The sequence below is a fragment of the Pteropus medius genome, unplaced genomic scaffold, assembly GCF_902729225.1.
Source record: "Pteropus medius unplaced genomic scaffold, Ma_sr-lr_union100, whole genome shotgun sequence".
NCBI lineage: Eukaryota > Metazoa > Chordata > Mammalia > Chiroptera > Pteropodidae > Pteropus > Pteropus medius.
This window is the reverse complement of record NW_024352785.1, coordinates 6,964,705-6,978,202: the sequence shown is the minus strand read 5'-3', so window position 1 is coordinate 6,978,202 and position 13,498 is coordinate 6,964,705. Positions and strand designations below refer to the sequence as shown.

Below are 13,498 nucleotides of genomic sequence, written 5' to 3'. Positions count from 1 at the left end.
TAACCTTAAGTCTGACAAATAGTTTCATATATCTGAACTTAAAGTATATAATTTAACTTCCTGAACTTTTACAAAAACAGATATATAAACTGGGAACTAAAGATCAATAGTGCACATGCTAATCTCCTGCCAATGTCTCATATAATATTAGCCACACTACTGCTAAATCTTGATTTGCTATTTTATAGCCAGGATGATGATGACTGTATTCTGCTCCTACAGTAACACATGCACAGGGTTTATTGTACACGTGTTGAAATAATTGTGTTAATTTGATTAGGAATTGTGATTTCATTTGGAGTTGAAAAAAGCTGCAAGTGATCACAAAGAAACCCTTGACTATGTTATAAGATAGCAGTTATGGATACAGTGGGCAGTATGCAACAAAAAAATATGACTATTAAATGGTTTAAGCAAATAGGGAGTTATTTTTCTTGTTTAATAAAATGTCTGGATATAGGTAATTGTTAGTGTTTATCAGCTCAAGGACGTCAGAGCCAGTGTTTCTACAGTTCACTTCATCTTTACCTCATAGTAATAAGGTGACTGACTAGTGCCGGTAATTACATGTGCATTCAAGTCAAGAAGAAGCTGAGGAAGGCATGATACCACTCACCTGTCTATTCTTATCAAGAAAACAGAAGCTTTCCCAGAAGCCTCCAATCACTTTTCTTTCTAGTAGCCTAGGTCACATGACTACCCCTAGCTGTAATGGTGACCAGGAAGGCCAGCATAAGGATTTCCAGCCTCTTGGAGGAAGGAACCATAGCATCTCTCAGTGGATCGGTTCTGGGAAGTGTATAAGGTTCCTCCAGATGTCAATAGGAAAGTGATAAACTCCCAAAATAGAAATGAAAATAGCCAAATAGTCATTCACTCTTTCATGAAACATTTATTGGGCCCCATCTCCATGGCAGATGCTACATAGCTATTCTTAATTGAGGTAATGAGGTGATGGTGCTTCCTCTATAGGTTAATGATTGGTGTCACATGGCATCCAATGTGAACAACCTATGTTTTTAGTACACCGTGTTTCTATTCTTTTGGAGCAAAGGATCCACGATGGATGAAGGCACTTATAACTAGAAGATGACAGAAAATTGATGGAGAATGTGAACTGCAAATGTATCCCTGAAGATGATAGATCCACGCTACTTGTCAGCTGTAGAGGTGATTAGTGGCGTGTAGTATTCTAATAAAAATAAAAATAGGCTTTTTACTCATCATTTGGATGGTATTCTTTTTCAGGAGATTTACCTGCCTGCTTAGGTAGTGAGCTTTAGTGACATCTTTTAAGTATTAGTACATGGTACTTATTTTTTCAGTACATGACAGCTGATTTTTTATTAAAAAAAAGTCCAGAAATTGTGTAAAACCAGACTGAAATAAAAATATGTTTCAAATAGTCAAAAATGGACTTGCAAATGGGAGAGGTTTTTGTTTTGTTTTGTTTTTCTCGAGCGATTCCCTCAACTCCCTCAGTTGGCAAGTCACTGTTTAGGCTAAGCGTCTTCTCAACAAAGTGAAGATTTGGGATATAATGGTAGCAAGCTATAAATCAGAGGGTAAGCTTGGCTGTCATATTCCTCCCCGTCAAATATTTTGCACAAATGTTTGCAAATTGATTGGTCAAGCTCAAGAAAGACTCAGATCTTTTTATATCTCCTGCTAACAGTAAGCTTAAAAGTTAAACGTGTTTTTTACCCTCATTCTCAGGTCCTGTAGGTTTGTAAGCTTCATCTTGAAGTGACCACTAAATATCATTTGCCCCAACAATTCCACATTGGGATTATTTCCTTAGGAAGGACTTCTCTGGACACAAAAGGCTTTATGTAGTGTTAGAAAAGAAACATGAGACTGGAATAATTATGCAGCTATCAAAATGTTTGTGAAGATTATGCAAAAAGTGCTTGTGCTTTAGCACTAGGTTGATACAAAAAAGTTACAATGATCACAAGTCTGGAAGAAAAAAAATGCTAGGGAAAGAATGCTTGTTTTTGGAAGGTGTTAATGATAATTTTATATTTTTCTGTAGTTTCAATTTTTACAATGAAAAATCAGTTTTTATATTGAATTGCTGCATTTACTTTGTACCTAGGCCAGGATATAGGTAACCCAGATTATTCTCGTCTTAGCCAATAACTGACCTTAGATAAGTCATTACCTTTCTGGGTGTCAATTCTCTTTGGAATGATTCACCTTTACATTTCAGATGTAAGGAAAATGTCCATTGTGTCACTCTTGAATTGTAACATTTCAAATCACAGAATGCAAAGTTTTGATGAGACTCTTAGATGATTTATTATCATACTATACATGCAAACTGCTTTATAGATTTCTTGGCAGCAAGATTATATGCTTTTTTTTTTTTGGCACTTTCTGACATCTGGGGTCTGTTTAAATAGTTTGCCAATATCTGTTTTGCCTCATGTCGCATATCTTTATGTTCCTGGAAAACACCAAGAAATGAGCATGTTTAGTCATTTAATCGGGTTATCCAACTGAGTCCAAGAAACGCCAAAGTTCACTGTGGCTCTCATGTTGTCTGCCGCAGGCTCTAGGCAGCTGAGAGAGCCAATGAATCTGTTGTAAGAAGTGGGGACTCACTGTCAATCACTGTCACTGAAGAATATGATAGATTGATCAAAAGCAAATGGGCATAATTTTGATGAATTCTCTACATTTTCTATATTTACATTTATGGCCAAGTCAGACTTACATGTTTACCTAAAAAATCCCATAGTATATCTTTATATGAAGGAGTCAATAGCACCATTTTAACAGGTTTTAAAAATGAAATGTCCACAGCTCCATTTTCAGTACTTTGAACCAGAAGTTGGGAAGGTAGCCAATAATCTTGGCTTGGTAAACTGATACATTTATACTTTTTCTTTGTCCTCAAAATCCTACACGCACTTGTTTTTGGCTAATGACTTAGAGTCTAAACTACTGGAGATGTAGGTTTCCTTTATATAATGGTATTCCATTCATCTAGTCCTCCATGCTGTTATTGGTCCAGAAAACTTTCAACAACTCAGGAATACAAATTTCTCTTCTAGGAAAAACTAGAAAAGATATTCCAGATAATGTAACATAAGCCTGAAAAACCCTAATAGGAAGTATTCCTTTCTCAATGTCTGCTAACTTGTTTTCTATGGTATCTCATGGTATCTCTATCTTAGCTTCTTCCATCACTCAGATGTTAGTCAACCTTTGTCCCTTCTTTCATTTGCCCTGAGGAATAATGCAGCCATTCAATAATCACAGACGTTATCTGAAACTAGCAAAGTGGTAAGACAACTAAAAGTATATATGCTATAATCTGATCCTAATTGGTAAATGTTAAGTTGCTTGAAGATGGATGTAAAATACTGCTTGCAGTAAGTGATATAAAAAGGGATTTTTAGAAGGGTGTGTAAAGGGGCAAAAGGGAAGGATGAAGAAGGGACATGCCAAGACCAGCTTGATGTTTGGGGAAAGCAGTTCTGAACATTTTAAATTTCATTGTCTGAGACTTAGCTTTTTTGTACATGTTATCTTTTGAATTCTAAACTTTCAAGTATAATTCTATCTCAAATCCTGTGGGGATTGCCCTTTCAGGTCAGAAAATTTAAAGTGTTAAAAATAAGGCAGAAGTAACCTTGGTGTAGGCCTCCATTAGCAAAGCTTTAGCAAGTAGTTAGGTGATTTCCAGAGTCACAGGGAGTTATTCTGACATCAGAGTTTTGCACACTTTACTCAGATAATCACCATCATTGTTTACTCTCCTTTGTCAGCAGAGATCTGGCCAATGTAGTCTTTGCTTGTAGTGACTGAGGCTTTGCTTCAACTGGTGACTTGCAAAAATGTCTTTGATGTGTTGAGTGATTTTTATTCTGTTTAGAGATGTGCCAAATTAGTCAAGTATGTACATCACAGAGGGCTGATGCTCTGAGGAAGTGATGCTCACATGTCTATCCAGAATAAGAAAGGAGCGAAGAGGTCCGATTCAACTTTGCACAAGATCTGAAACTTAGCAAGACTTGTAGGAAGTGTGGACTTCTACAACTATAGAGTTCAGCCTTTCAGTCTCAGGTTGTTCCTTCACCACTTTGCCTTGCATTTCTCTACTCTATAGATTTCTCAGCCAGACATGTCCCCTTCCTCTTCTCTACCCTGCAAGATTCTCTCCATCCTTCAAATCCAGCCTGTGTTCCCATGAAGCTTTCTCTGACCGTTCCAAGGAGCAGAGAGCGTTTCTTTCCATTTCTAGGGGCTTAACTGCCTGCCTAAATTTAGCACAGGCTGTATATGTACAATTGTTTTATCTCCAACTACAAAGCTCACTCCTAGAGGAGTTTAATTCATCTCTGACTCCTTCATTGTACATAATTGTTTCTCAGAGAAAGTTTTCTGAGAAAATAGGTTCCTGGAATGGCCTTCTCCTGGAAGCCTTGAAATTAGCAAATGATTTCCTTAAAGTGTACTTGCGACATAGGCTAATATCCCCTACATTCCATTATTTATGGTTCTGAGAGGAAAATAAGTTATTGCCTTTGGTCTATTCATTTCTAAGGGAAGCTACTGACCCAAATATTAAGACAAATGTAGAAACATTAAGTCCATTAACAACTTCCTTCAAACTCTGAGCAACCAAGAGAAATGGGCAGTAGGAGTGTGGAATCTTGACACACTTTTCCCTCTCCCATTCCAGTTGAGTGTCCTACACACATCAACCTTGAGGAGCTGGCGGACAACTCATCACTTTTTTTCCTGAGTACTATAGTGAATCCCAGGGGCTACATCATATTAATTGCTACAACAGTTTTGAGAAAACAGTATATGATTTAATTAGAGTCATGATATAATTTTAGGCATTCCTAATAACCTGATAATAGGTTTTCTACTCAATATCTCATGTGTAACCTTTTGGCTACAGATGTTCAAAGTCAAACAGAGGGCATGCACTCTACACTTCCCAATATCTGGGTCACCTACTTCCCCTTAAGGCAGATATTGTGGAATGATAGAAATAGACAAAGTAAAGGCTCTTCTTGGATTTCCAAATATGTAAGAAAAGTAAAGGAAAACATTTACTCAAGTCCCTCTCTTTTCAAAGAAATGAAATATATAACAGAAAAACGTGAGGACTGAAAAGCTTTCTTATATAAAAGAATTGGCTGTTTGCCTGCTCCCTGAGCTACTAATGAGCAAGACATTGTGATAAAGTGCCACATAATAAAACATTATTTCCTAAAAATGATTAAATGAAAATCCAGTTGATATAAATAGTCTGAAGGATTCAGAACCAAAGTGCTCTCTTATTTCTTAGCTTACAAAGTAACAGCTCCAGACTGACTTAAATATGAGCAAATACCAGTGTAAGATATTATTTACATAATTTTAAATATAAGGATCAAATTTCTAAAACATGTTCAAAGTGCTAGAAATCTTAAATTCCTCTGCACCAAATCAATTAATTCTCTACATTTTTTTTTTTCAGGAATGATGCAATTTTAATTTTTCTGTAGGGAAATTTTACTGTTAATTTGTACTTCCAGCACAATTATTGTTGTACGACCATCTGCAACAGAAATAAAGCTCTCCTAACTTTCTAAGGAGCAAATGAGAATAAGGAACTTAAGCTAAAGGGAAGAAATCTGGAGTATGGGAACCTGTATACCTAGATGTCACCAAAAGGCATGGGGTGCCATGAAAAAACAGGAGTCTTTTTCATCAAAAATTTTTTTTTTCTGTACAGGGCCAGATAAACATTTTGGGCTTTGCTGGGCTATATGTTCCCTGTTGAAACTACTCAACTCTGCCCACATTTTGTGACACAGACAGTATATAAATAAATGAGCATGGTCATGTTCTAATAAAACTTTATTTATAAAAACAAGCTCTGGTGGATTTGGTGTCTGTGAACCATAATTTGCCTAACTCCTGAAAACTGTTCTTGAGAATTTAATTTTCTTTCGTTGAACAATTTTTTATGTGGATATTACTTTTAAAAAATGCACGTTTTGTATGTATATCACAAAGACCATAGATAAAAGAGTGATTGGCATTTGTATAATAAAATGTATAGCCCCTAACTCCCTTACTAATAATCCCTTTTCCCTGACACCCTTAGTTTGTTAGGTATAAGGAATTACTTAAACCCTCATCTACTGTTCCCACTCAGTAAACTCACAGGAAATGTTAACGTTTCAAAGGAAACAGCAACATTTGTTTGACATGGAATGCAGTACTACTATTACATTGTTTGGACCTAACTACTTTCAGGGGGACCATGAAAATATTACTGAGACAGGGTGTGTGCATAGAAACACCTTGGGAACTTCTGACATAAGTAATAACCTTGACAATAAAAATGTAAACAAATTTGTATGAATCTGCTGTCTGTACTCTATGCTACTGTATATTAGCTGCATGATAGGCTATAAAATAGGTCAGGTTAAAAGGCAGTTATGAGATGACAGTTTCAATTTATAGTCATACATGTATCTTACAAACCAGATTAACTACTATACATGTATCAAGGAAAAGACAAAGGACAAACCTAATCATTTATAACTGATTATCGGAGTGAGAATGCTTAGAGAAAACAACAGCTTTCAAAAATTCTAATGTGAATCCTATTGTATTTGAGTAGCTTGACATAATCTTTTAAAGGGGAAATAAAGATTATTCTTTGACTGAAAAAAAATGTCATTTTTAACACAATGAATCACAGCAAAGACTACATGGATATAAATATTCCATCTCCATGGGTTTTCCAGGTCAAAATGCTCACATCAAAATTTTCTCAAAATATGATGAAAACAACTATTAAGAAGAACAGTGTAATTTTACTGTGTTAGCATTGTAACTTAGAGTTTCAAATAGACTTCTGGGCCACCAAGGGCCCCACATTTCTGCAGCAAGTCTGGGATGCCTGTGTTCGGGGTTTCAGAGAACATCTCACAGTCCTAAAGGGCAGCCTGATGGCCAGAGAAATGGAATAAAACATTGATCTGGAATGAGTGGTAGCAAACCAAGACTGAGAAGAGCAAATGATTAAAGGAATCTCATTTTCCATTACTGACAAATGAGAACATACCAATATTCAAACAATATTCAATCAGAACATGGGAAGAGGTGTTCTATTTGGCTCATTTGAGCTCAACCAGGTCAGATGCCTGGTCTTCTCTAGAGCAATGTCTGATTCCTGTGAAGGAGTTGGATAGTCTGCACTCACGGCAAAACTTGCATCTTGCCGTCAGTGGACCTCAGGACCAGATAACAGAGAAAAAGCTGAGTGTAGAAGGAAGTTAAAATCACACTATTAAATCCTCTCAGGTTTTTAGTCAAGTTTGTTGTGCTCTCCAAGGTAAGTATATAAATGGCTGGGCTTTGTGAGCTGAGACTGACTGTATTATCTAATCACGGGTGATATCTGAAAAGAGTAACAGTGACAAAAACTGGTCCTTAATAGATCAGAATTTAGAAAGAGGAAATGCTGAACTTGGTTCCCATGGATGGTAGCTGATATCTATCTCTCTGGTGTTTTTGTTTGTTTGTTTCATTTTTCTATTTGTCAGGAACCAAAAACTCACTGAATTGTGCCAGGGGAAGAAAGGACTTTGAAAAAAAAAATTATAGAAAATTATTTGGTACATTTATGCTTGTAATATGGTTATAAATATTATAATACCAATATTGAGATTACATGTGTATAAATGTTTTAAAAAAACACCGAAGACACGCACAGAGTCTAACTATTAAGCAATATTTAACCAGAAAGTGTGCAAATGTTAGCAATGACCCTGATCAGGAATGTATCAGTGATAAACATTAAGGAAATGGAAATATGACCTAATAAACAGTAATTACAAGGATATTACAAATCCCATACGTAGGTAAATGTCTGGAAACTTTGCACTATCTAAAGTAGTCTATTGAATACTCTGCAATGACAAGTAAATTACATAATGGCATTGTAATTATATAATTGACTCTGCTCACTATATTTATGTCAATTATATGTGGAGTGAACCTTCATCAAGAAAAACCTAGTGCTGATTCACTGTGACTTTTTTTTTTTTTGCATCTGTTTTGCAAGAACAATCATAAAACAGAATAAATGGTTTACTAATTTTATTTTTTGCCTCTTCTGGCATTTCTTCTTTTCTTTTCTTTTTTTTTTTTCCAATTTGAAATGTAGCTAGATGCTTCTGTGAAATAAAAGCTAAATTATGAAACGAAATGGCTCTCTTTAAATCTTCAGTGTAGGCAACCAACCAACAATTACCTTGCATGTGAAACTGGAAATAGGGATTGCTAGACATTCTAAATTACAAAATATGTTTAAAATGCTATGTAATTGAGGTCACAGTAAAAGGCAAACCATTCTTGCTTTTTAAGTCTGCCACTAAAAATGGCTATAGAACCTTGAGGATTATTCTAAAATAGTAGTATGTAAAAAAATTTCAAAAGTCTTTTGGATCCATGTGTAATGGCAGTGTTGATTAAACCCTTCTAAGGAAATCCAAAAAATGCCAGCTGATGATCATAGTCACATCTGGAGGGTTATCATCCTAATTGTATAATCTTCATCATGAAAAGTTGGTATTTTTTAGGTTTCTAGAAAGAAATATTGTTTGAAACATGAGGATGGTGTCTAGCCTAGTCCAGGCCTGCAAACTCCTATTAAGATTCTTTGTGCAGTCCTTCCTGAATGATTCACCCACAGTAAATCTGGGTACACAAGAATACTATTGGCTTCACGGAGAGCCTGTATTCAAGATTCCAGAGACCAAAAGGGATTAACGGGATTGTGGCTAATAGGCAATCTAGCAATGCCCAGGAAGGTATTGTTCTCTAAAAGTCATGTCTAGGAACATTCCTTCTTTGAAGCACGTTAATAAGCAGAAATGGCCAATAGAGTTTTTATTTATTTCAATCTATGACATTTCTGAAACATTTTCTTTTTGACCTCCTACCAACTCATCAGTGTGGAAAACCGAGGAAGCTCTAATCGCAGCGTAGAAATTCATGTGTCATTTTGCTTAAAAAATACTCTAGAACAGTGCTATTCCCATACGGTAGCTTCTAGTTACACATGGCTCTGGGCACTTGATTTTCTAAAGGTGTAACAGACTCCTGATTTTAAAAACTTAGTATAAAAATTTTTTAAAAATTTAAAATATCTCACGAATTTCTTATATCAATTATATGTTGGAATAATAGTTTGGAAATATTGGATTAAAATACAGTTAATTTCACTCATTTTTGTTTTGTTTGTGTTTATTTTTTAAAGTGTGCCTAGAGAAAATTTAAAATTACGTATGTAGCTTGCTTCATATTTATATTAGACAGCACTTGCTCTAGAAGATAACTTCTACAACCATATTATTCTAACTTCTACTTGGCGTATTCATGGGCAAAAGGAGTTCTTAAGGTTTGAGAAAAATCACTGGGATTCCAATTAGATTTAAATAGGGGATATCAAGATTGTCCTTCTTCACAGTAAAATCGTCTAGGTTATGCTGTGCATTTGAACTTATCTGAAGACAAAATTTAATAATGAAATATGATAATTGTCAGCCCTAAATGCAAAAGGTAATTTATTGTTCTTTGCAGAAACTCCCTTAATTCTTTTGCTTCAAATATAACTTGACTATATTGTCAATTAAAGAAAGGTAACATTATGAAGCAGTTTGCCAAATTAAAGCTCCAGCTACCATTATTTAGCTAAGTGATCTTTGAGAAAGATAATATATCCCATTTTAACAAAGAATATAAATATTTGCTGTTCTTTCAAAATGTTAACCAATTATCCTAACTTAGGTTGTATTTCTATGAAATCTTAGATTGAATCTCTTGGCAGAAATGACCAATTTTTGTGAGAGTTTGACTTGTTTTTCCACTGGAATGACTAAATTAGTCACTATTTAGGCATTATCAGGACTTAATTTTTACAAGTCAAAATTTAAAACCCCCATTGATTTTTTAAGAGTGCAATTTACAAGTTAAAAAAAAGGAGGAAATTACCTTCACATCCTCGGGTGCTCCCCAAGGAAAAGGCTTAAATTGGTAAAATTCTTATACACACATTGGCCCTGGCATTTGCAGTCCTCAGGACCAAGCACTGAAGTGTTAGAATGGTGTAACAACTGCCCTTGGAACAACATGGGAGTAGGCCCGGAGGGACGTTATGTTCTGATCTTTCAACTAATTGCCACTTTCTAACAAGATTGCTTTCCCTCTCTTTTCCCCATTTGTAATATATGGGACACTTATTGCATATACCTGTTGAATCTCATTGGTAAAAGTACACCAGGCAATTGATCATTTAAAATGGAAATCTTAATGCTTAGTAAAAAAGGCATTCTTAAAGGTTAAAAGTAGTGAGCCCTTAATCATAGCTGAAATGGGAATTTTGAAAGAAAAGAGGAAGGAACGAAAGAAACAGGGAAGAAGAGGATAAGTACTTTCTACTAATTAATAAAAATAAAACAAAAAATAATCTTCCTCTGAGTTCAGATGATATGCCCTTAAGGGCTACTTCCTCCATGTCAGTGACCTGTCAGGCCCCTAAACTCTGAAAGATGAGAAGCCCTACCTTGTTATCTTCTCAGGAGAATAGCAGGAAAGGAAAATTTGTGCTTGGAAAGCAGAATGTCTACCCAGGTCCAACAGCCCCCAGAAACAGAGGTTTAATTTTATTTTCTAATTTAATAGTTTTGAGGAAGAGCCAAAAAAATTTAAGATTTCTATTTTTTTATGAGGATTTTTATGTGATAGCCATTTTTATCATCTATCATTTTGTTCTTTGAAAAAAATTTTTGAAGTTAAAAGGTACTAAATGTGATACATAATTTCATAAAAGCCGTCATTTCTATTCAAATTAGAAATAAATCTGATGTAATTGGAATTTAAATGTGATTTCTATAAGGGAAAAGTGTTAATATAAAAATCAAAGAAATATATTTTGAAAAAAATCATAGTAAAGTATTAGGTGTAATGTTACAGCTTCTCAAGAGTCTGATTTGAAATTGGTGTTTTTTTTCTTTTTGTTTTTTAAAGTAAATAAAAAGTTGCACTGTCTAAATTTCTTCACATGGAAACTTTTGAAACTACACTGTAAAATGTGGGCACTTTCATTCCAAGTGTGCTAAAAGATATACTAGCTTTTCAGAAATCTCTTTAGTTCATAAGCAGTGTACCTAGATAACCATTAATTGAAGGGAAAAAAAGACTTTTATAAACAAAACTATTTCCTTACTCTAGTAAAGTCAATAATGAATGACATTATAATGGAATACTGTTTCTACTCTATTTAGATACTTTGGCACCATCCTCAGGGGTAGATTTTTCTAAATATTCGAAACTTGGTAATTGTAGAGTTTATACATAAAAATGTTCTGTAAAGTTGTACAAATTTATGAATAAGTCCAATTTTATCTGAAAAATGACAAGGAGTCAATCTTTGTTATTCTAAGCCCGATCTTATCTCTTTTCTTTCCTAAATTTCTTAATTCCTTCCTAAGTGTTGTCCATCAGAAAAACATTGTATTAGAGAACAGGTGAGAGAAAGAATGCATTCCTCAGCATGAGCACGTAAAATACTTTCTCCAGAATTGGAAAATGGCAGAATTTTATGATAGAACACTTTTGGTTGTTAGTAATATAGTGTGTATAAATAAGGACAAAATAAAAATGCATTCCCCACATACGCTTTGGGGGCATATGGTCTTATGGCCCTTCAAGTATGCTTCAATTCCTACCATTGCGGAATTTTTTTTTGCACATACCAAAAGACTATAACCTATAACTGTCTCCTTGTAAACAATTTGAACACATTGATGAAAAGTAAAATGTGAATGTCAGAGGAACAGATTTTAGGATACTACTTAGTACGAGCTGAGCAATAATCCAAAGGGATGACTCCCTTTGCGAAGAAATCCAAAGGGTACGGGATGGCTAGGTTTTCAAAGCAAAAACGATTTGTTACTATTTACTTCAAATGTGTGCTACTGGTCCCTGAAAAAGCATGTTTTTAAAAGTCGTGTTTTGTTTACTTGCAATTTCAAATTTAACTCATCAGTATTAGGTATCCATTACATACCACAGAATACACTATTTTTTCATAAAGCAGTCACATGCATTGAAGTTAGGATTACCAACTGATACATATGTATTTTTTTGCACCTCAAAAACAGAATCACTATAGTGCATATCATGCTTCCACACCTTCCTTGCTGAAGGACAAAATGCATAAAGTGCCAGGATTTGGCTTCCAGATTGGAAGCTAGCCAATTTAGTACTCTGGCAGGATCATGTCATTCTGCTGAGCAACAATTCCCAGAGCAGGGTTTTCTTGCCCTTCTTTGGAGGCTTCCTCAGTCTTCAGCTTCTCCTCCGCTGAGCCCTCTTCTATTTCCGGGTCGGCCACCTTTATCCCATCCTCTAGTGCCTCGGGCACCATCTTGGTGGCATCGGCAGCATTTATAGCAGCATCTTTAACTTCCTCTACCTCCTGCACCTTCATTGGCTCAGCCTTTGCCCTCTCAACTGCCACTTGAGCCACATCTACTTGAACTTTCTCTCCTTCTGGAAAAGCTTTAACACCTTCATTGCCATCTTGGATTGGAGATGGCTCTTGGCTGGCCTTTTGGCTCTCTTGGATGCTGCCGTGGCTACTGCTGGCGCTTCCCAACCGGGAGGAGGCCACCACGGCCTTCACTGCTGCCTGGTTGGAAACAGAAAAGTGTCAGGTGTCACCTCCACTTAAAATTCCAAATCGGAGCTCAATCTCAACTTCACATTTAGAGAGTTTGCTTTATATGTTAATATTCAATCTTTCAAAGTATATTATTACAAAATTGTCATATGAAAACTTGTTCATAGAGTAAACAGAAAAATGTCATTCATCGCAAACTAGTCTCTGTATTTAATCATCTGGACAACTGAAAGGCTGAGTAAATGAGTTTGTCCATGGATTACCAGTTTTCAACAATTTCAGATTGAGTTTCCCAAAGTCTTCGTTTCATGGAGCCCTAGTTCTATGCATATTAATAGGTATCTTGGGGATAAAAGAGATTCATGGCCAGATTTATTTGAGATAGACTGCGTTAAGTCGAGGGTATTTAATCCAGGTATTTCAAGTGAATTTAACCATGGAACCCTTCAGGTTTATTTAGTCTGTGTCAGACCACAAGTGATGGCTGAGTAGAACACTGTTTTTGACCTTCGATTGTTCTTTGAGATCCCTGTGTATATCGCTAGTCCCAAATATCGTTATGTAAGAGAAAAGCACCTATTCTCTATTCTACATATAATCTATAAAAGATATATTTTGGAAGATAATTTGAGTTATTCGAGTATTTTAATTTTACCAAGTATGGTAATTATTTATCTATATTACAAAATATAGTTAAAAATTCTTCCCCCCAGTTCTCACATATTCAGAAAGAATAAATATCAGCTTCCTGAATATTGTTGTTCAAGTAGTTCAGCCTTAAGTCAATGA

The 13,498-nt window shown here is 35.4% G+C and overlaps 1 protein-coding gene across 3 annotated transcripts in view; it reads right to left on the bottom strand.

The window, feature by feature from the left end:
• Positions 1-8,160: 8,160 nt before the first annotated feature.
• The window catches only part of CAMK4 (calcium/calmodulin dependent protein kinase IV), a 182,594-nt gene continuing 177,256 nt past the window's right edge, over positions 8,161-13,498 (bottom strand). For all 3 annotated transcript variants that reach the window (XM_039848423.1, XM_039848424.1, XM_039848425.1), the window contains exon 11: positions 8,161-12,718. In XM_039848423.1, coding sequence (XP_039704357.1) covers positions 12,287-12,718 — 432 coding nt within the window. In that variant the 3' untranslated portion in view covers positions 8,161-12,286. The remainder of the gene's footprint in view (positions 12,719-13,498) is intronic.